General features: G+C 48.6%; 1 protein-coding gene across 4 annotated transcripts in view; it reads right to left on the reverse strand.

Annotated features, from left to right (window-relative positions):
- Window positions 1–2,478: 2,478 nt before the first annotated feature.
- Window positions 2,479–23,226, reverse strand: part of RNF4 (ring finger protein 4) — a 51,449-nt gene continuing 30,701 nt past the window's right edge. For all 4 annotated transcript variants that reach the window (XM_030801021.1, XM_012499775.2, XM_012499776.2 and 1 more), the window contains exons 3-8: window positions 20,341–20,455; window positions 16,752–16,831; window positions 6,262–6,271; window positions 5,630–5,789; window positions 5,148–5,196; window positions 2,479–4,613 (exon numbers count right to left, since the gene is read on the reverse strand). In XM_030801021.1, coding sequence (XP_030656881.1) covers window positions 4,464–4,613; window positions 5,148–5,196; window positions 5,630–5,789; window positions 6,262–6,271; window positions 16,752–16,831; window positions 20,341–20,455 — 564 coding nt within the window. In that variant the 3' untranslated portion in view covers window positions 2,479–4,463. The remainder of the gene's footprint in view (window positions 4,614–5,147; window positions 5,197–5,629; window positions 5,790–6,261; window positions 6,272–16,751; window positions 16,832–20,340; window positions 20,456–23,226) is intronic.

Raw genomic sequence — 23,226 nt, forward strand, 5'->3', positions numbered from 1 at the left:
AAAAACATATCCCTGTAGTTAAACAACATAAACTATGTTACACAATACATTAACTGATTAGAGAGGCAAACAAATCTTGTCTCAATAGAAGCAGAAAAAGGACTGGTAAGATTGAACATTCACTTGTGACCAAAAACAAAAATAGAGAAACTCTGTCTCTACTAAAAATACAGAAACTAGCCGGGCGTGGTGGTGCGTACCTAGCTACTCAGGAGGCTGAGGCAGGAGAATCGCTTGAACCCCGAGGTGGAGGCTGCAGTGAGCCGAGATCGTGCCACTGCACTCCAGCCTTGGAGACAGCAAGAATCTGTCTCGTTAAAAAAAAAACAACAACAAAAAACCAAAACAGAAATAGAAGACAAATGTCGCTAGGTGTGATGGCTCATGTCTGTAATCCTAGCACTTTGAGGAGGCCGAGGCAGGCGGATCACCTGAGGTCAGGGGCTCGAGGGCAGCCTGGCTAACATGGTAACATCCCATCTCTACTAAAAATACAAAAATTAGCCGGGCATGGTGGTGGCACGCCTGTAATCCTGGCTACTTGGGAGGCTGAGGCTGGAGAATTGCTTGAACCCAGGAGGTGGAGATTGCAGTGAGCAGAGATTGCACCATTGCACTCCCGTCTGCACAATAAGAGCGAAACCCCATCTCAAAAAAAAAAAACAAAAAAAAAAAAAAAAACCCACAAATGCTTACCTCATGGTAGGAAAAACAACCTCCCTCACCTGACAGTCGTCTAACAAGAACCTACAGCAAACATCTTTCTTGATGAAACACTAAAACATAAAGGTGTCCACCAACACCATTTGTGTGTAATAATAATGTACTGGGCTAGGCTGGGCGGGGTGGCACACACCTTTAATTCCAGCACCTTTGGGAGGCTGAGGTAGGAGTATTGCCTGAGGCGAGGAGTTAAAGACCAGGCTGGGCAACATGGTGAGAACCCCATCTCTACAAAAATAGAAAAAAAGACAAAAAAAGTAGAGTTGGGGCCGGGAGTGGTGACTCACGCCTCTAATCCCAACACTTTGGGAGGCTGAGGCACGCTGATCACTTGAGATCAGGAGTTTGACACCAGCCTGGCCAACATGGTGAAACCCCGTGTCTACTAAAACTACAAAAATTAGCTGGACATGGTGACGTGTCCCTGTAATCCCAGCTGCTTGGGTGGCTGAGGCAAGAGAATCGCTTGAACCCGGGAGGCAGAGGTTGCAGTGAGCTGAGATCGACCCACTGTACTCCAGCCTGGGCGACAGAGCCAGACTCCATCTTAGAAAAAAAAAAAAAATAGCAAGGATTCTGGATACACAATACACAAAAATCAATTGTTTCTACGCTGCCAAAACAAAACAACCCCCACCCCCCCAAAAAAAGTTAATACCGACATCTTTTGAGTCAGCCTTGGGGGCTCCCTCCTTTCCAGGATCAGAAGCACTCCAGCAGTACCAGTCTCAGGGATACACTGCTCCCTGCCTCCCCTGGGCTTATTCCTGGGGTAAAGAATTGCCAGGCCCTGGGTAGCCACCAGAAGTGTCTGGTCCAATGCCTTTAGGTATCAGGGGGCCTGCAGACCCTACTGTATGCCAGCAAGAAGGTCTTTCTCTAACTTTCACAGGCCTGGCCTGGGGTCTCTGGAATTCTTTCCTCTCCTCTTTCCCTAGAGAGCTTTCTGCACCTTGAGGATGGCAACTTAGCAGCCCTATTCAGAGAGAGCTTTCTGGACAGGTTCAACTTCTTCCTGCCGGATCTCCTGGTTTCCCGTACCTCACCCTCAATCAGTTTCAATTTTCCACTGGCCTGGGGGACTGTATCCTCTGTAAACATGTTCCATGATGTCGTCTCACTGCCCACAGAGCCAAAAGTGCAGTGCCAGGAGCATGGTAAGCAAACTGCACTGGATGGTAGGCCTTTGGGACCCAGGCAGCCAGCATGTTAGCCTTTCTAGTCCCTGGGGACAGCTGGATAGGTACAGAGGGCAGAGGCAAAGGGAGAGCTTGGCCACACTGCCAAGCCCATTCCCTCCTTGTGGCTTTGCTGGCACTGCTCGCCTGTGGCAGTGGCTGGCATATCCATGCACTCCCAGTGCTGACTCCCACTCAGAGGGCAAATTTTGTATCTAGGTGGCCAGGGGCAAAGGGGGGCACTGCAGTGCAAGGTTTCCAGGGCAATCTCAGTCTGTCCCACTCAGAGCAGCACCCCCAGCACCTCTGAGAGACTGGCCGAGCTGAGCAGACAGCTCCTCGGTCAACCTTGCCTCTCAGAGTAGACTCTGCTCTCTTAGGGACTCCAGGGCTTGGGCTTGTGGCTGTGCTCCAAGAACAGCCTCTCACATGCTTGCTGGACTTAGGACATGGAAACTTCCTGAACACACACCAATGCAAAATACACTCAACGTGAGGCAGGTAAGAACCCCGCACCTTGGCAAAAAGGGGGGAAACTGATTCCAATTCCAAAGAGCAAATGAATGTGTAAAAGATATTTGGTTCAAATTAATGGTTTTATTTCCATCTTAACACTAGCAGAGGAGTCCAAAGCAGACTGATATCCATGGATATAGTTTAAATGTAACAAAGAAAGAGTTGAACTATGTACATTGAAAAAAGGAAAGACATTTTTTCATACCAACCTTTCCCTAGTTTGCAGTTTCTGAATAGTAGAAACAAAACACATTTTTAAATCTTTTTATCAATTTAATTTAGGACGAAGTAACACAACTTTTATATAACCACTGAAGTTGTCTTTAAGGATAAAACTTAAACAAATTTTAAAATGGGTGTTACCATATCTTATTAGTGGACTGACTCCAAGGTTGCCTTGCTCCAAGTCCGGGCATCGTGACATTCCCGTGATGCCCAGAAGAAAGTTAATGGCAATGATGTCCAGTCAGAGGGCAGACACGCTACACATCACAATGATGAGAGCTGAGGATTCTGCCCTCTTCAACTCCAAGTAGAAAATTATTACTTTCATTCAAACTAACTGGAAGTGAGCCAAACAGTTATAAAGTCAGAATGAAGAATAAAACAATTTTCTTTTCACATAGAGGAGGGACACTCCTTCAGCCCCGTCTAAAGTGAATTCTGTGCTGAGTCCCTGCTCCTTCAGAAGGGTAAACTGAAGGTCAGTTATTGCTAACAAAGCCAGAAGTGGCCCCTTTCCCACCCTGAAGATGTTTCACACGAAAAGGCCATTTGTTTGGCGTAAAGCCCTCTGAGGAAGGAGGACAGCGGAAGAGGAGGCAGGCTGGCACTATAAGGCCTCTCTCGTTAGCCACCCCCAGGCCCTGTGCTGTCAGGGGCAGCTTGGGCCACTTTGCTGCCCCTGAGCGAATGTGAGGCTCCTGCCTACCTGTGGAGTGGAAGGAGAGGTTGTCATCTGGGCCCCCGTTTCACCAATCAAAACCTATGGAGCAGTCAGAAGCCCAAAGCATCCAAGCCCAGTGGCCAGAGGAGCTTCTGAAATAAACGGCGCTGGGTTGGGAAGGATGAGAAAGCCAAGTCAGGTGGGCCAGGTTCTCCGAAACACGGAGCAACAGTGACCTGGGCAAAAGCCTGGAACTGAGCGGCTGATAAGGCCACAATTACTGCCACCACCTCTCAGTATCTATGCGGGGGCAGGCGTTAGGCAGTGGGAACTGAGGAACTGAGGACTGGAGGGCATGTGGCAAACACAGGATGGATTTTATCAAAGAGAGGACACCCAAACACGTGCCTGCCCTATTTATCTTGCATGTTCTGTGCCAGGTGAAGGATGCTGGAGCATGGGTAAGGTTCCTGAGAACAACTGGTGGGCAGAAACGGGTTTGGATGGGCACTGCTCCACAAGCAACATTAAGCCTCTGAAGGGGATGCTAATAGTGCTACATCTTGTGGGCTGCTGAAAAGTAGGTAACGAATGGCCTTTATTGCACTTTTTCGTTCTTAGGAAACAGGGGATTGCCCTGCAGTTTCTCTTGATTTGCAGAAATCACTGCAGATCAATGATAAGGTGCAGGCAGAATCACGGGTGACCTCTGACTCTCAAGGGAAGAAGTCCAGTGATTGGTCTTTCCAGGGCCTCAAGGGGCCACTCTTGTACCTGGGATCCTCGAGCTGGGTGAACCAGGTCTGGCTTGGTCAATGTGTGGCAGGCAGATTGGTCGACCGGCAGACACTTGGGACAAAAGGTGGTGTGCCCGGGAAAGCTGGGGCAAACTTTCCAAACAGGGAAAATTTCTTGGCAAATGTGCAGATTCTGCAACCAGACTGGAACCACGATTCCCAATGTGCCTGACTCCCTTTCTCCCACTCTAGCATCAAACTGCAGATAACAAAAGGAAGGGGTTGGAAACAAAAGAGCAGTTTACATATCAGACGTTGGTTTCAAAACAGTCTTTTTGAGCTCAGGAAAATGGAGGCAGATACCACTGGAGAACCTGGCTGGCTGTCTGTCCATCCGTCTCTCCTGGGGGGTCTCTGAATACTTCATATATAAATGGGGTGGTATCGTTTGTGGTTGATCTTTTTCCTACAAGTTGGGCAAGTATTAGCATTCTTCAGGGAATCACGGAGGCACTGGCTACAGAAGACATGGCCGCATTCTGTGGAAACGATGAGACGTCCATTCTGCACGATCTAGAAAGCATTAAAAAGAAGAGCTCCGAGTTTGCCCTTGTCCTAGAGCAGCCATGGTCCCCAGAGAATCCCACCCATCTATGCCTAAGATGACTAATTAAAGGAAAGCAAGGGCCAGGCTGCCACAGGGAAGGGGTCTGGAGAGCTAACTGTGCCTGCTGTGCTCTCTCTCAGCTGGAGAGCAGGAGGCAGGGGCCATGGCATCTTAGCAGTGTGACAGCCCAAGAGGGTTACGAGGGATCCCAGTACACACTAGCAGCTTCCAGTTGGAGCCAGGATGGGGGACAAAAAAGGACGCATTTGCACCCGGAAGCTCAGGGCATACAAGAGTACAGGGGCTGAAGGTGAAAGTTATAGGGTCCAAGGAGAAACTGGCACATTCTCCCCTCACAGGCAGATCTGCAACAAGTGACGGCCCAGGCATGACTGAGTAGGGGTGTCCAGTCCCACCAAGGGAGAAGATCCTGTCTCATCCAATTCTTTCAATGAAGTTTAGAAACCAGAAGCAGCGAAGGTACAGCTTGGTTTACCTACCTCTGAGTATCCGTCCATGCAGATAGGACAACTGACAGTACCCGAGGGCCTAAGAGCACAGTGCTTCACGTTAGTTTTTCAGTCAACGCAAACATTATACCCTGTCATGTGAGTGGCCTTCTCTGACTCTGCCTTAGCATAGGCATCTGAGAGACTTTCAGGAAAGCCAACTGCCCCAAGGCGTGTGGCAGGGTGAGCATGAGAAGGTGCAGACAACCTGAGTCACCCTGCCCTCCCCCAAGATCCCCGTCTGGGCCCACTGGGACTGTCTGCGCCCACTCTGTCAGCGCTCGGCATACTCTGGTTACAGTGGGAATAGCTGGACTCAGTTCTGGACCCAGTTCCCACTGTATCCAGATGCTGGGTAGAGGCTTGGTCAAGCCCTTCCAGGGCCAAGGGCTCACAGATTTGCTGAAAAGTATCCCTATGCCCTGGCCCCACACCCTAGCATGGCGGCAGCAGAGCTGGGGGCACGCTGGTACCTGAGGCCTGTAGTGCCCTCGTCCCTGGCGTTTCTGGGAGTGTGGGTCGTCACATACACGTCTCTGTCCCTGGACAACTCCTCGTCGTCACTGCTCACCACGCAGCTGTCAGCATGGTCCTGGGGCAGCCTCCTAGCATTCCTCCTTGGTCTTCTTCTTTCTAAGGTAAGAGGTCACATTTTCAGGTTGGAGGCTCTCTACTCTTACCATCCTCACCACTCCCATCCTGACGCCTCTTAAGACCCTCTTCCTTCCCTGCCTGGGACCCCCAGAGAGAAACTGCTGCCATGCTCAGCAATAACTCAGAAGGTTCTGCCCAGCTCTGGAGGCCACTATCGTATCTTCCCAGGAAAAACGCCCCAACCCCTGCTGTGAGCTACCAGCCTTCTCCAAAATCTGGTAGGCCACAAGAAAGGACTATAGCTCAGTGCTCAGTGATAGTGGTGAAGTTTCTTCAGCAGGCACAAGGGGGACTGGCTGTGCGGGTCTGACCACAGCATCTGCGAAGGCATCTTCCTGCTTGGAGTGCTCCAAGCCCTTGGGGATGGTCTGGCAAGACCTGCAGCACCGTGGCTCTCACCTATGCCAGTTTCCTCTCCAAACCCAGTGATAAAGGAAACAAAACCACTCACCGTCAACAATCTTGTAAAAAGAGGGAGAAAAACAAAAGAGAAAGAAGCAATCAGTTTGATATAAGTGATAAATGAAGGCATTTCTTTTTTCTGACGTGTGACACCCTCTGTGGAAGCCTCTGGTGAGCAGCAGAGGCCCCACCCTCCTCCCACCCACAGCGGATCTGTGCACCTCTCCCAGTCAGTCAAGCCCACTTCCCAGGTCACTCCACCTCCCAGCTGATGTGCTGTGTCTCTCCCTGCTGGCCGTTTAGTGGAGTCTCTGGGAGCGTGAACACAGCCATAGCCACACCATGTGCTGGCTGCAAGACCTGGGGACCTTACTTACTATCTGGGGGCTGCAGCTTTCTCTTCTGAAAAACAGAGTCACCAGAGCCCACATCTGACTGTGCTGTTGTGAGGGTTACATGAGGCAGTGAACATTCAGACAGCACTAGGGTCATGATGCTCTCTCAAGCTGACACAGCCAATGTAGGCCACTGCCAAGGTGGAGCTTTCATGTGGAGGAGGATTTGCATTGCTCAGTAGGTTGTTACAAATAACTAACAGAGAAAAGCAGGCTATGCATGACCAATGCGTGTGACACACACCAAGGACTGAACACAATCCAATCCTGTGTCCTGGGGGCCTAAGAACCTGACAAGCCTCTCACCTGCCAGCTCAGAACTTACATCTAGACAATTTCTGCTCCAACAGTTTCAAACTTGGCTCCTCCCGCCTTCTGGCCAAGTGCTCTTACCCATCTAGGGGGGCCAGTGGAACGCCCTTTCCCTCTTGCTCAGCACATAGGAGGGACTGCTTCAGGAAAGTTCTCACCGCCAAAGCCCTACTGCTCACCTCACCCTCCCTGTCCCTACAGTGACAAGAAGCTCTAATCCTCTACTCTGACTCCTGTGCAGCCAGGATCCTGGACGTGAACCGAGTTCCCTCAAACAGACACACTCATGCTGCTGGCAGGGCAGGGGGTGGAGGCCGATTTGAGCTGCTGAGGGTGTTGGCACTGGCGGGCACAGCTGCATCATGAAGAAACAGTTCTGGCAGAGGCTGCTATGTCTTGAGCCCAGCCTCTCCTCCCTAGAAAGGGTCTGCAGTACTGTCTACTCGAACCCAAAGATATGAGTGCAGGGGGTGGATCTCGCCTCCAGACCTTCTTCGTGGAGCAGACATAGCAGCTCCCTAGGTGGGTCAATGCTTCGAGGTCAAGAGTTATTCCTGGAGACCCAGCCCGGAGACTGCTGATTTAGGCTTCTCCTTCCATGTTAAAATCCACTAAGCTTAGGAATAATTAGAATGGATTTTGTTTTCCAAATGGCATCCTGACATACACAAATGGCCATGCAGGAAGAATGCAGGATTGAGTATAAAGGTCTTTGATTTGCGGATCAGAATATAATCCACACACGTGGAACCACTGAAAGTGCTCCCCTTTCCTCTTAGAGGAGACTGCAGATGGTGAAAAGGGAAATCTGGGGACATCAGTCAACCTCACCATCAGGACCAAACTTACCAGGGCCGGCACAATATACTGTCCGCATGAAATCTAGAAAAGGAGGCTCTAGTAACAGTGCTGGCCCTTGGGGAAAGCCTTGGGTTTAGCTGGGAGCAGAAGCAAATTCTTCTGTGGCTAGAAATGACGCCAGCTTTCTACAGTTCCAACATGCCCCCACCCTCTGCCAAGACGACCCACTAATTAAGTGTGGACACCTGGAAAAGGTATGCTACTCCCAGTGCCCCAGCCATGACACTGTGGGGACTGAGTCTTTATGGTCTCCTGTGAGTCATACCCAGCTTGCCTCTGGATCGTGCCAAACTGAGCCTGTCCTGAGCACTGAGCCCAGGAGCTGCTGGCAAGCAGCAGGTGATACACACACAACTACTGGGGTGCATAAGAACAGGGTGGCCAGAGTGTTTCCTCACTGGTAACAATTCTGACTGTCCCCACTCTCAATAAGAAAAAAACAGCTTACAGATGAGTCTTCAGTATAAGAATGACACCATGGGCTGGGTGCGGTGGCTCACACCTGGAATTCCAGCACTTTGGGAGGCCGAGACGGGCGGATCACTCGAGGAGTCATCAGGAGTTCGAGGCCAGCGTGGCCAACATGGTGAAACCCTGTCTCTACTAAAACTACAAAAATTAGCTGGGTGTGGTGGTGCGTGGCTGTAGTCCCAGCTACTTGGGAGGCTGAGGCAGGAGAATCACTTGAACCCGGGAGGTGGAGGAGGCAGTGAGCCGAGGTCGCACCATTGCACTCCAGCCTAGACAACAATAGCGAAACTGTCTCAAAAAGAAAAAAAGAAAAGCCCGGGCCTGGTGGCTCACGCCTGCAATCCCAGCACTTTGGGAAGCAGAGGCAGGCAGAACACCTGAGGTCAGGAGTTTGAGACCAGCCTGGCCAACATGGTGAAACACTGTCTCTACTAAAACTACAAAAATTAGCTAGTGTGGTGGTGGGCACCTGTAATCCCAGCTACTTGGGAGGCTGAGGCAGGAGAATCACTTGGGCCCGGGAAGTGGAGGCTGCAGTGAGCCGAGATCGTGCCATTGCACTCCAGCCTAGGCGACAACAGTGAACCTGTCAAAAAAAAAAAGCCTGGCTGAGTGGCTCATGCCTGTAATCCCAGCACTCTGGGAGGCCAAGGCAGGCAGATCACCTGAGGTGGGGAGTTTGAGACCAGCCTGACCAACGTGGAGAAACCTCGCCTCTACTAAGAACAAAATTAGCCAGGCATGTGGTGGCTCATGTCTGTAATCCCAGCTACTCGAGAGGCTGAGGCAGAAGACTCACTTGAACCTGGGAGGCACAGGTTGTGGTGAGCTGAGATTGCACCATTGCACCCTAGCCTGGGCAACAAGAGTGAAACTCCGTCTCAAAAACAAAACAAAACCAAAAAACAAAACAAAACCAAACACTACAGCCTGGCCTCTCAGCTGGTGGACAATACAGTATTGATCACTGGTGTTCCCTCCACCCAGTGGCCGAGTCACATCAAATTCCAGAATCCCTGTAAACATCTCAAGAACTCTGTAATGAACCTAACTCACAGCTATGGCCCTGCAGGTGGCTCAGTGCTTGCCCAGCACAGAAGATGGGTGCAGAGGGAAGAGTACCAGCGCTTTATAAACGCTTACTGGATGAGTTGAGAGATAGATAGAGGTAACACAAGCTCTGGGGCCTCTAATCTATTTGAGAGGCTTTTAAGATAAGTGAAAAACCAAAACTGAAATAACAACAATTAACTAATTCCCTGAACTGAATAGTTTAATTAGTACTGTGGTAAGCTAGCCCAAGATCAGAAATTCACACTTCCTGGGCTGGGCATGGCGTCCCATACCTGCAATCCCAGCACCCTGGGAGGCCAAGGCGGGCTGAATCGCTTGAGCTCAGGAGGTCGAGACCATCCTGGGCAACATGGTGAGACCCCATCAATACAAAAAATAAGCTGGGCATGGCAGTGCATGCCTGTAGTCCCAGTACTCCTGGGGCTGAGGCAAGAGGTTGAGGCTACAGTGAGCTGAGATCGGGCCCCTGCCTTCCAGCCTGGGCAACAGAGCAAGACTCTGTCTCAAAAAGAGAAAGGAAAAAAAAGATTCACTCACTCGTGCATTTTATTTCACTCTAGCTTCTTCTCAACTATGGAGAACAGTCCACGGGTCAGAGCATTTGGAGACGAGTGGAACTGCAGCAAGCACATCTGATTGGTCACTCAAAGCCCCTTTGTGCTTCTAAAAGCACAGGTGAGCCTCAGAACACCTCCTCATGAAAGAAGCAAGTAGAGGAATCACTGGGTCCCGTGCACTCAGGCTGGCGCATGGCATTTCTAGGAATGTTCACCCAGCCAAGAGCACCGAGACACACTTGCTTTAGACAACTTTACAGCTCACAGCACTGCACATTGCTCCACTGGAAAAACAGCCATCTCCAAGCACTGTGCACACAAAAGGCTACTCAATGTCCAACAGCTACACACATCATGCAGTTACTGATGCCTGTTACTTGGAGCACTGGCAGGAGAGTCGGGAAGACTGGTGCAGACAATCACGTTCTAGTTGAGCAGCCAATTCATCTTGGCTAATTCCTGGATATGATGTTTGGGCTTTTCTGAGCTCATCTTTCTTCCTTTCTATGGAATTGGGCTGGCTCACTTATTCCAACGGTGTGCCTCCTGTGTCCTTTACACCCAGAGATCTACAGGGTCCTCCCCTCCCCTCCCCCACCGCTTCCTTTCCTTCCAGAAAAGCCTTTATCAAATATCCTTTCTACAGAGTCTCATAAATGGAAAACCAGTCAGGATACAGAATCAAACACAAATAGCGTGACTTATTAATACATTATAGAAACAGACCAAAAAAAATTCCAGAAAAATCAACCTTACTAAGAGACAATCTTTGGAAATTTAAGAAAAACAGCCTAAGTAACATTTTTAATAACCTCCCTCTTTAAAAATCTCGATTCCTTAAAGAGAGGTGCCAGTCTCTTTTCTACCACTGCACTGCTTCTAGCCAGAGTAGAGACTGGCATACTGAAAATGCTCATGAAAAGTGACCCAAGGCCAGGCTCAGTGGCTCACAACTATAATCCCAGCACTTTGGGAGACCAAGGTGGGAGGATCGCTTGAGCCCAGGAGTTTGAGACCACCCTGGGCAACACAGTAAGACCTTGTCTCTACAAAAAAATATAAAAAATCAGCCAGGGATGGTGGCACACCCCTACAGTCCCAGCTACTTAGGAGGCTGAGGCAGGAAGCTTAATTGAGCCCAGGAGGTACAGGCTGCAGTGAGCCGTGATGGCACCACTGCACTCCAGCCTGGGTAACAAAGTGAGACCCTGTTTCAAGGGGAAAAAAAAAGAAGAAAAAAAATCAACAAATTTGGAGAAGGCACACAAAATGGAAAAAAAAAAAAAAAGATTATTTGCTGTTAAAAGGCAACCAAGGAGGCCGGGCATGGTGGCTCCCATCTGTAATCCTAGCACCTTGGGAGGCTGAGTCAGGTATATCACTTGAGGCCAGGAGTTTGAGACCAGCCTGGTCAACATGGCGAAACTCTGTCTCTACTAAAAATACAAAAATTAGCTGGTGGTGGCATGCACCTGTAATCCCAGCTACTCAGGAGGATGAGACATGGGAATCGCTGGCACCCTGGAGATGGAGGTTACAGTGAGCCAAGATTGTGCCACTGCACACCAGCCTGGGCAACAGAGCGAGACTGTCTCAGGGGGCGGGTGGGGAGGAAAACAACTATTGGTTTGCTTTGTTCTAGTTCAATTTCTTCAACTATTTAAAAAGTTTATAGGACTCAAGGAACCAAAATTGTATCTGATGGCCTCAAGGGTCATGTCTGAAGGCTTGCTGATTTGCAGAAAACTCAAGTTGACTGTTCAAGATGTTCAGGGCAAAAACTGCCCAGCTTCCATGCATGGGTCTTACCCATGACAAAATATGTTCTGTGATTTAAAAATGGCAGACTACCCGGGCGGATCACTTGAGGTCAGGAGTTCAAGACCAGCCTGGACAACATGGCGAAATCCTGTCTCAACAAGAAATACAAAAATTAGCTGGGCGTGGTGGTGCATGCTTACAGTCCCAGCTACTCGGGAGGCTGAGGCAGGATAATTGAACCCAGGAGGCAGAGGCTGCAGTGAGCTGAGATCACGCCACTGCATTCTAGCCTGAGTGACAGCGAGACACTGTCTCAAAAAAAAAAAAAAAAGGGCAGACCATGATTGAAGCTCATGTTGATGTCTAGAAGACTACCAATGGTTAGAGAAAATCTCAGCACCAACAGGTCTAAGATGATGGAAATCATGACCCAAGAGATGCAGACAAGGCCGGGCACAGTGGCTCACGCCTGTAATCCCAGCACTTTGGGAGCTGAGGTGGGTGGATCACGAGGTCGGGAGATCAAGACCATCTGGGCTAACACGGTGAAACTCCATCTCTACTAAAAATACAAAAAATTAGCCGGGTGTGGTGGCGGGCGCCTGTAGTCCCAGCTACTCAGAGAGGCTGAGGCAGGAGAATGGCGTGAACCCAGGAGGCGGAGCTTGCAGTGAGCCGAGATTGCGCCACTGCACTCCAGCCTGGGTGATAGAGCGAGATTGTCTCAAAAAAAAAAAGGGCAGACAAATAACTTGAAAGAAGTGGTGGAGAAAATTATTCCAGACAGCACTGGAAAAGACAGAGAAGGGCCTACAAATCTATTTATCCCCTCCATGATGTCTCTGCTAGAAAAGTTAAAATGCTAAAAACACTCAGGTGTGCATTGGGAAAACGTAAGGAGTTTTGTGGTGAAGACAGCAGTTCTGGAAAAGCTACTGGGATGAGACAGATGCTAAAGCGAAAAGTCCTGTTTATGACGAAAAAAGTTTATATATGGAAAAAAAAGCTATACAACAGCCAGGTGCAGTGGCTCCTGTCTATAATCCCAGCACTTTGGGAGGCCAAGGTGAGTGGATCACCTGAGGTCAGGAGTTCAAGAACAGCCTGGGCAACATGGTGAAACCCCATCTCTACTAAAAATACAAAAAATTAGCCTGGCATGGTGGCGCGTGCCTGTAAATCCCAGCTACTCAATAGGCTGAGGCAGGAGAATCGCTTGAACCCGGGAGGCGGAGGTGAACTGAGTGAACTGAGATCGCGCCACTGCACTCCAGCCTGGGTGACAGAGTAAGACTCCATCTCAAAAAAAAAAAAAAAAAAAAAAAAAAGCTATAAAACAAAAAAGTTTTAAACAGGCACTTCACAAAAGAGAAAAATTAACATGAAAAGGTGTTTGATCCCATTTGTAATCAAAAAGCACAAATTAAAACCACAACGAGACACCACTGGACAAGCATCGGAATGGCTAAAATTAAAAGTGGCCATGGGAATGCAGAGAACCTCAAACACTGGCATGAATGTGAACTGCTCACTCTTTATAAAACAGTCTGGCATTTATCCAGTAAAAATCAAAGACACTCACACCTCGGGACACAGCGGTGATGCCTTTTCTAGGCTATGCAATGCCAAAAATGAAAGTTCATTTTGAGGGAAACTAATCAAATGAGAGGAACAAAGTCTCTCACTGCATCTTACTGCATTTTTCATTTCCCTTCATTTTTCAGGGGCTTTGAATTCCTTCGAAAGTTGGAAGAATGTGCACACCTGCATGCAAAGTTTCCAGTCTTTTTTTCTTTTTTGAAGAAGACAGAGTCTATGTTGCCCAGGCTTGCCTTGAACTCCTGAGCTCAAGTGATCCTCCTTGCGCAGCCTCCCCAGTAGCTGGGAGCACAGGCACAAAATTTAGAGGGTTCCCTGATGTTCTGACGGCTACCTCTGGATCCTGGTATCCAGGGATTCCTATCTTACAGGTACAGAGCTACTGCAGCTAAAGGAGTGCACTCAAACTATTCGACAGGTCCTGGTGGAACTGGTAAGGAAGGTTACCCCACTTCTAGAATGAATACATTTATCCATTTTATACTCTCCTGCAGGTGGAGTCTAGGGTCACCCTGAACACATGATCCATCTATAGATGCCCCTTATCCTCAGTGAATAGCATTAGAGGCCTCCCAAACAGATTTGCTCAGAGGCAGAATTCCAAACTCAAGTATATGTCTCAGTGTAAATTCATAAACTGGCATTTGGACTTATTAAAATCAAAAACAAGTAGAGAATGATTAGCAAGAGCTATCAAGTCCAAAACAATTATTTTGTGGCTGAGAACACTGAGGAGTGTGAGATAAATCCACTGATCAAAATGACCCATAGATCTGAGACCAGAACCTAGGACTCCTGCTTCCCAAGTCAGGAGCGCCTCCCTTTTACCTGTCAGCTCTCCCTCTGGCCACCCATCCATTTTCCAGGGCAGCTCCCTCAACGCCAATATTCCTGGTCCCTGGGTCTCCCAATGACTGCAGATCTTATAAAGGTTAACCAGGCAGCCCCAGGTTAATTGGGAGTAGGACTGCCAACATGGAGCCCTAGCCCGGGGAAGAGAAGGAAGGTAGGGAAGTTCAGAGAGGAAGCCCTTGTAGCAAGAGCAGCTTAGTCATCAAAACAAAACAAAGCTGGCCAGTGTGGTGGCTCACGCCTGTAATCCTAGTGCTTTGGGAGGCTGAGGTGGGTGACTGCTTGAGCCCAGGAGTTCAAGACCAGCCTGGGTCTCTACAAAAATATTAAAAAATCACCACCACCACCCCACCCAAATTTACTAGGGTATGGTGGCATGCACCTGTAGCCTCAGCTACTCAGGAGGATCATGTGGGAGAATCACTTAAGCTCAGGGGTTGGAGGCTGCAGTAAGGTATGATCATGCCATTGCTCTCTAGCCTGGGCAACAGAGTGAGACCCTGTTTTTTTTTTTTTTGAGACAGAGTCTTGCTCTGTCGCCCGGGCTGGAGTGCAGTGGCACGATCTTGGCTCACTGCAACCTCTGTCTCCTGGGTTCAAGCAATTCTCCTGCCTTAGCCTCCTGAGTGGCTTGGATTACAGGTATGCATCATCATGTCTGGCTAATTTTTGTATTTTTTTTTTTTTTTTTTTTTGTGGTTGTTGTTGTTTTTGAGATAGAGTCTCACTCTGTCACCCGGGCTGGAGTGCAGTGGCGTAACCTCAGCTCACTGCAACCTCTGATTCCTTGAACCAATCGGGTTCAAGCGATTCTCCTGCCTCAGCCTCCTGAGTAGCTGGGACTACAGGAGTCTGCCATAATTTTTGTATTTTTAGTAGAGACAGGGTTTCACCATGTTGGCCAGGCTGATCTCAAACTCCTGACCTCGTGGTCCACTCACCTCGGCCTCCCAAAGTGCTGGGATTACAGGCGTGAGCCACTGCGCCCAGCCTGAGATCCTGTTTCTAAAGCAAAAGAAAACACAAGTGTGAAAGGGGAAACGATGTTGGTTTGTCAGCCAACAAGAGCCAATCAATCATTGTTTTCTTGCAGTCAGAATCCTAGCTCTCTCCTCAGAGTCTGGCAGACAGAAGGCCAAGAAGACTGTGGTGAACACTGAGTATTCAAGAAAAAAAAAAAAAAACTTCTGCAGACACCACTTTCCAGCTTTAATGAACAACTGGTGAAACCAAGGTGTCAGCTGGGAAAAAGAAAGAGGGAAAAAAATCAGTGACGGTGCTGTAGCTGTCAGCTAACATACCAAATTAGTTATCTTTCCAGAACTCCATGGAGCACAAAGGGACGATAAGCAAAGTCTTATGTGTGTATGTACCTCAGAAAACACACTAATGAGACCTCAGCAGGGACCACTTGCAACTAAACCCACCGCTGCTTATCTCAGATGGTTTTCCATCCCTGCCCTTTTCTTTGCATTGAAGTCTTGAAACTTCTCAGTACAACCCTATTCTGAAGTTCTCAGCACAGCTAAGAAGCAACACCTATGGGGTGTCCCTGTTCACATACCCAGGCATCAGCCAAACAGGATAACCCCAACACCAGTGAGCCCAGGGCCAAGGTGAAGACTCAGCTACTAGCAGCCCCCACAAACCACAGTCATCCTCAGCAGCACTTACCACCCCACTGCCAATGCTGCCAAGTGTGCCACCGCCCCCACCCCTGACCTGCGTTCCGAGCACACTGTCAGAAAACGCTCAAGTGGCATCTTACAGAGGCAAACCTGCTCTTAAGATGCTGACCAGATTCCCAGACCTGCATGCACCATGAAACAGATCTATCAAAAATAGCTTCTCCATGTGTCCTCTGACCAGACAAGGCCTCCCTCCTGGCAGGCAGGACACGCACACACACATCCCCTGCAGTCTGTAACCGGTGCCATGAGACAGGGACACAGGCAGCCTCCTGGACTCCAGCCTCCCTGGCATCAGGACGCAGCAGGCATCAGGTGGCAACGCAGGGAGCCTGCATCCCCTGAGGCCATGCTAAGCAGCAGGCGCTTTTGGAACTTGAGAGATTTCCCACTGGCAGTGCTGAGCCAACATTCCCTTTCCTTTCAGCTGGGACAGCATAAACTCACAGTGACTGGGCACCATTCTAGGTGTCAGGCACTCAAACATGGCATCTCTTCTAAGATCTCTTACACCATGCTCTACTGACATGAGTGACCTGTCCCCATTTCATGGAAAGTGAATGAGGCTAAGTCACATGCCCAAGGTCACACAGCTGGTGTAAACTGTGGAATCAGGGACTGAAGACAGATGTGGGGGCCTTGAGATTCTCCCCAAACCACTTTTGTGCCCAGGTGTGGCAAGGTCAGGTTACACAGACCTACTCTATAGGCAACAAGGCTATAACAAATGATTTTCCAGAAACATTTTTCATTTTGGGCTCTCGTCACTGAATGCATGAACTTCTTTATTATTATTATTGTTACTGTTTATTTTCTTTCTAAAAGCTCAATTCCACAAGATGCATGAACTTCCTTAGCATAAGCTGTAACCCTGACTTGGAGTCTGTGACCAAGGCTGTCAGATGCTGGCACTGGCCAGGGACCCACCCACACCCAAGAAACAGCCGACTCTCACACTCCAACACTTACCACAACAGAGTCATTGTGAGTCAGATCAACCACCACAGGCTCTAAAGATTCACAAGTGAGGTCCACAATTTCATCTCCAGCTTCAAAAGAAAGTATTTCAACAAGCATTAAGATTAAGAAGAAAGTAAGGTTGCATCCCTCTACACTTTAGTATGACTGCTAATGTAATATAGGCTTACCCCAAACTAAAACAATCCTGAAGTACACACTGCAAAGAGCACCAGGACCAACACCTCCCTCAGGAGGGAAAGCCAGTAAATGCCCTTCCAGAATTCTGCTCTGAGTGGGGAGGTATGACTTTTACAAATGTACCTGGGGGGTTATGTATGTGTGCGCATGTGCATACCTCTATTCCACGGCATCCCACTTCCACACGGCTATGCCTCTGTGCCCCATCTGGGAGAAGGCACCGTGCATGCCCAGCCCCGGGCCTTTCTCTTTGGGATGGACCAGCCTGAAACCTCTGCTCCTCCCAGCAGGAGAAGTTGACCACTCTCACTTGGCCCAAGGACCAAAAGTCAGGCTTAGCTTAGTAACTTCATCGGTTAATTTAGAGCAAACTCTTTTTTTTTTTTTTTTGAGACAGAGTCTTGCTCTGTCGCCAAGGCTGGAGTGCAGTGGTGCGATCTTGGCTCACTGCAACCTCCGCCTCCCAGGTTCAAGCAATTCTGTCTCAGCCTCCCGAGTAGTTCGGATTACAGGCGCCTGGCAGCACGCCTGGCTAATTTTTTTTGTATTTTTAGTAGAGATGGGGTTTCACCATCTTGGCCAGGCTGGTCTTGAACTCCCGACCTCGTGATCCACCCGCTTCAGTCTCCCAAAGTGTTGGGATTACAGGCGTGAGCCACCGTGCCCGGCCAAGGACAAACTTTTAATTTCCATTTATCTCTCAAGTTTGTCTCCCTAGTTGGATGGAGAATAACGGTGATACATACTGATCCCTAGAACCTCAACATACAAAATGGGTTGCATCTGTTGTGAAGCTTGCCTTTCAGCCCTTAGGGTATACTGTGATGTCTACGTGAGCACAGGATAAAGGTGAGAAGGACATGGACCAGTTAATGTACAACTTCCATCTATATAAAGTAAAAAATGATGCACAACCATTTTTATTTCTGATTACTATTAATATTAAAAAGCACTAAATGGGCCAGGTGCAGTGGCTCACACCTGTAATTCCAGCACTTTGGGAGGTGGGCGGATCACCTGAGGTCGAGAGTTCGAGACTAGCCTGACCAACACAGAGGAACTCCGTTTCTACTAAAAATACAAAATTAGCCAAGCATGGTGGCACATGCCTGTAATCCCAGCTACTCGGGACGCTGAGGCAGGAGAATCACTTGAACCCGGGATGCAGAGATCACGCCAATGCACCCCAGCCTGGGCAACAAGAGCAAAACTCCATCTCAAAAACAAACAACAACAACAAAACACTAAATGAAGTTTTCTTAGAAATAGTATTGGTCTAATATTTGGGGAAAGTGTCTTGTAATGCATTTAACATTTTTTTTTTTTTTTGAGACGGAGTCTCGCTCTGTCATCCAGGCAGGAGTACAGTGGCACGATCTTGGCTCACTGCAACCTCCATCTCCCAGGTTCAAGCGATTCTCCTGCATTAACCTCCCAAGTAGCTGGGATTACAGGCGCCCGCCACCACGCCCGTCTAATCTTTGTATTTTTAGTAGAGACGGGGTTTCGCCATGTTGGCCAGGCTGGTCTCGAACTCCTGACCTCAGGTGATCTGCACGCCTCGGCCTCCCAAAGTGCTGGGATTAAAGGCACGAGCCACGGTGCCCAACCCAACGTAACTTCTTTATTTTTTAGGTGGGGTCTTGCTGTTGCCCAGGCTAGAGTGCAGTGGCATGATCACGGCTCACTGCAGCCCCAATGTTCCAGGCTCAAGTGATCCTCCTACCTCAGCCTCCCACACTTGGCTAATTTTTTTAATTATAGAGACAGGGTCTCTCTATGTTGTCCAGGCTGCTCTGGAACTCCTGGGCTCAAGCAATCTGGCTGGCCTGTTTTATTTTCTTGTATCATAAAGTTTCACAAGAATAAAAACCATGATAATCTTAGATATACCAATATAATTTATATAAAATTACTGCATTCTTTATTAAAAAGAAGGGCTGCCCAACAGTCCATATACTGATATACAACAATTTATTGAACCATTCTCTTTCTGGTGAACACAATTCTGGGCTTTTACAAAAACAGTGCTCTAGGCTGGGAGCGGTGGCTCACGCCTGTGATCCCAGCACTTTGGGAGGCCAAGGCAGGTGGATAATCTGAGGTCAGGAGTTTGAGACCAGCCTGACTGACATGGTGAAACTCCGTCTCTACTAAAAATACAAAAAAAATTAGCCGGGCGTGGTGGTGGGCGCCTGTGATCCCAGCTACTTGGGAAGCTGAGGCAGGAGACTTGCTTAAACCTGGGAGGCAGAGGTTGCAGTGAGCTGAGATCGTGTGACTGCACTCCAACCTGGGTGACAGAGCGAAACTGTCTCAAACAGAAACAAAAACAAAACAGTGCTCTAATGGGCAACGCTAAGCACACACGGGGTAAGACTGCCTAGAGGATGACAAGTGCCATGATGGAAAGCAGTTGGTTCCTTTTTGGTCTACAGCCAGGATCCTAGCCTCAAGTCAAGGCTTTCAAGAACTCATTTGTAGAAGTGAAACTCAGAGACCACATAGAGAACTTCACTTCTCCTGCGGGGCCCATGAAATTTATCTTGCACTGTTGTTTAAAATGCCAGTCTGCATGGCTGGGCGCGGTGGCTCACGCTTGTAATCCCAGCACTTCGGGAGGCCGAGACGGGCAGATCACAAGGTCAGGAGATCGAGACCATCCTGGCTAACACGGTGAAACCCTGTCTCTACTAAAAATACAAAAAATTAGCCGGGTGTGGTGGCGGGCGCTTGTAGTCCCAGCTACTCAGGAGGCTGAGGCAGGAGAATGGTGTGAACCCAGGACATGGAGATTGCAGTGAGCCGAGATTGCACCACTACACTCCAGCTTGGGCGACAGAGCAACACTCCATCTCAAAAAAATAAATAAATAAAAATAAATGCCAGTTTGCAGGTATCCTAGTTATAAAAACAATATATGCAGAGCAAAGAGACTTAGGCCAGCCATCAATCACTTCTGGAGCAAGCAGAAAGCGGAAATCCAATATGGCCACTGCCTACACCAAGCTCCAACACAGGGAACTCTGTGGACAAGTTTACCTTCCGAGGTTATTTCGTGTCTTAATGAAAAACAGAAGAGGAAAGCGAAGTACTTTACAAGGTCAAGCAAACTGAGGATGCAGTTTCAAATAGAAAAGGTAGGCCATCTCATTTGCACTAGAGATTTTTTTTTTTTTTTAAATGGGTCCTACCCCACTGCTGCACATTACCAGAGTTGAACAGTTAGCCCAGTTGAGAGGCTATTTCAGAATCTGTGAAGCTTTGAGTTGTAAATGGTGAGTATGAGACTGCATAGGCCTTCTAAAGACACTGAAAGCACCTTCTACTAGCTCACCCTGGTACTGTGTTCTCTCTCCACTTTAACACCCCACAGTTGTAGTGTCCCTGGCAATCTTACCAGTTTCCACGAGTTCTATGGGTTCTGCTTCCAAGGAAATCTCGGGGGTGGAGGTTGCTTCCCGAGTTCGCTTCTGGGCTTGTCTAGAATTTATTGCTCCACCACGACGCTTTCTCTGAGTAACAAGGGGGAAAGAATAGTCACATGAACACCAGAATGTCAGGGTCTCAGGAAGAACTAAAAGGGCAATAGAAACGGTTCACTTCATTAAGAGGTCAGAGAGTAGACCTGAAGTTAGGGCTCCTTTCAAAACTTGAGATTCAAGAATACTGAATGCCTACAGAGAGAGAAACCATCCAAAACATACAATGAGTAGAAATTCTAGAAAGTAAAACTTCTGTTTTATCAAACTATCAGCAGGTCACCTGGGCATGGTGGCTCACGCCTGTAATCCCAGCACTTTGGGAGGCTGAGGTGGGCAAATCATGAGGTCAGGAGTTCAAGGTCAGCCTGGCCAACATGGTGAAACCCCATCACTACTAAAAATACAAAAAGTTAGCTGGGTGTGGTGGCAGGCACCTGTAATCCCAGCTACTCCGGAGGCTGAGGCAGGAGAATCACTTGAACCTGGGAGGCAGAGGTTGCAGTGAGGCGATATCGCGTCACTGTATGCTAGCCTGGGTGACAGTGTGAGACTCCATCTCAAAAAAAACTATCGGCAGGTCAAAAAGGGACACACACGATATATCCCTTTACAAAAGCCTGAGGCCAAGTCAGGATTTGGACTTGGTAGTGGATGCCCTGGCCAAAAGGCTGGAAACCCTTCCCTTTAACCAAAAGTTATCAATTTCTCTTCCTTGACTTTGTCTTCAGCCTTTCTAAGGAACTTGGAGTTTTCTGAGTTTCTATACATTGTGGAAAGATTATCTTCCCCTGGGAAATGTGGCCTTGAACCTTTCAGGGTACTATCAACTGTGATTTACACCAGACAATCAGCCCCCACAAAGAACTCAAAGAACCAAAGCTGTTTTAAGCCTGCTTCCAGTGGCTACCCAAGAGCCATGTCTTCCGGAAAGTTCAGGCTCTCAGCTGGTTGATATGCAACTGACACTCTGACCAGCCTTTCTTCCAAATCCTTAGGCTGCTGGTTTGCCAATATGCTCCACATTTCTGGTCTGGCTGGTCCCAAAAGACGAGCTAAGAATATCCTCCACCTTAATCAAGAGACAGAGCTGGCCAGGCACAGTGGCTCACGCCTGTAATCCCAGCACTTTGGGAGGCAGAGGCGGGCGGATCACCTGAGGTCAGGAGTTCGAGATCAGCCTGGGCAACACGGTGAAACCCTGTCTCTACTAAAAATACAAAATTAGCCGGGTGTGGTGGCACATGCCTGTAATCCCAGCTACTTGGGAGGCTGAGGCAGGAGAATCGCTTGAACCTGGGAGGCGGAGGATGCAGTGAGCCAAGATTGTGCCATTGCACTCCAGCCTGGGCAACAAGAGTAAATCCCCATCTCACCAAAAAAAAAAAAAAAAAAAAAAAAAAAAGAGCTTCCCAACACAGCCTGTCACCTTGTCATTCCCACTGGTGTTTCTGTGCTCTCCTCCCCGTGCCATGTCCTGCTATCCTTCGCACTGGACGACCTGGGACAAGTACTGCACTACTAAGTCTCAAGTTCCTCACCAGTACCAGCTTTGCAGAGCTGTTATAAGGTGTAAATGAGATCATGTATGTAAAGTACTGCGCAGAGACGGAGGATGCTACTACTATCCCAATTCCTTAGCCTTACTAGGGTCAGTCTGTCCCAGGAAACTCTGAAAGGACCAGATATTGCAGGTGAGATTCATATAAGATCCAGGAACACCCATCACCTGGCCAAGCCCTCGCTAGGCCACAGGGATAAGCCTAATTCTGTGTTCCAATGCTACTCTTATCAAATGGCAGCTAGAGATGTTTTGGAAATGAAGCTGGGTCTAGTAACTTCCCACGGACTAAGGAGCACAGAACCAGCCCCAGGAGGGCCCAGAGGCCAAACGACAGCAGCCAAAACTCCCAAGTGAACAGCTGCTCTTGGCCTCAAGGGAGCTGACACTAACCTCAGGGGAGTTCTACTGCCCAGTGTTTTAAGGGTTTCCCCAGCAGCCACCAGGTTACTTATGTAAAAAGTAAAGTAGAGGTTCCTCTTCAAAGACTTTCCTCCCCATCTAATTAGAAATAAATACTAACTTCTCTTAAAAGCAAAATTTATTCAAAGACCTGTACTAACATTCTTAAATATCTGCTAGCCATAATAAAGAAATCAATGTACTTTATATTCTTAGCTCCCACAATTTTTTTTTTTTTAAATGACACGGAGTCTTGCTCTGTCGCCCAGACTGGAGTGCAGTGGCGGGATCTCAGCTCACTGCAAGCTCTGCCTCCCGGGTTCACGCCATTCTCCTGCCTCAGCCTCCCCAGCAGCTGGGACTAGAGGCGCCCGCCACCATGCCCGGCTAATTTTTGTATTTTTAGTAGAGACGGGGTTTCACTGTGTTAGCCAGGATGGTCTCGATCTCTTGACCTTGTGATCCGCCCGCCTCGGCCTCCCAAAGTGCCGAAGTGCTAGGATTACAGGCGTGAGCCACCGCACCCGGCCTAGCTCCCACAATTTAGCCTAAATATTTACCCTGGCATGCTTGTATTAGTCCAAGCAAGCATTAGATCATAGCCTGTTCCTCTTCCTTATTTAAAGGTTATTTTTAACTTTTTCAGCAGTCCACAAGTTACTTCCTCCTTCCTTTATTCTCCTCTGCCTTTGCCTCTTTTAAAAAGTTCTGGCCAGGTGTGGTGGCTCACGCCTGTAATCCCAGCACTTTGGGAGGGGGGCTGAGGTGGGCAGATCACAAGGTCAGAAGATCGAGACCATCCTGGCTAACACGGTGAAACCCTGTCTCTACTAAAAAATAC

The sequence above is a fragment of the Nomascus leucogenys genome, chromosome 20 (genome assembly GCF_006542625.1).
Source record: "Nomascus leucogenys isolate Asia chromosome 20, Asia_NLE_v1, whole genome shotgun sequence".
Classification (NCBI taxonomy): Eukaryota; Metazoa; Chordata; class Mammalia; order Primates; family Hylobatidae; genus Nomascus; species Nomascus leucogenys.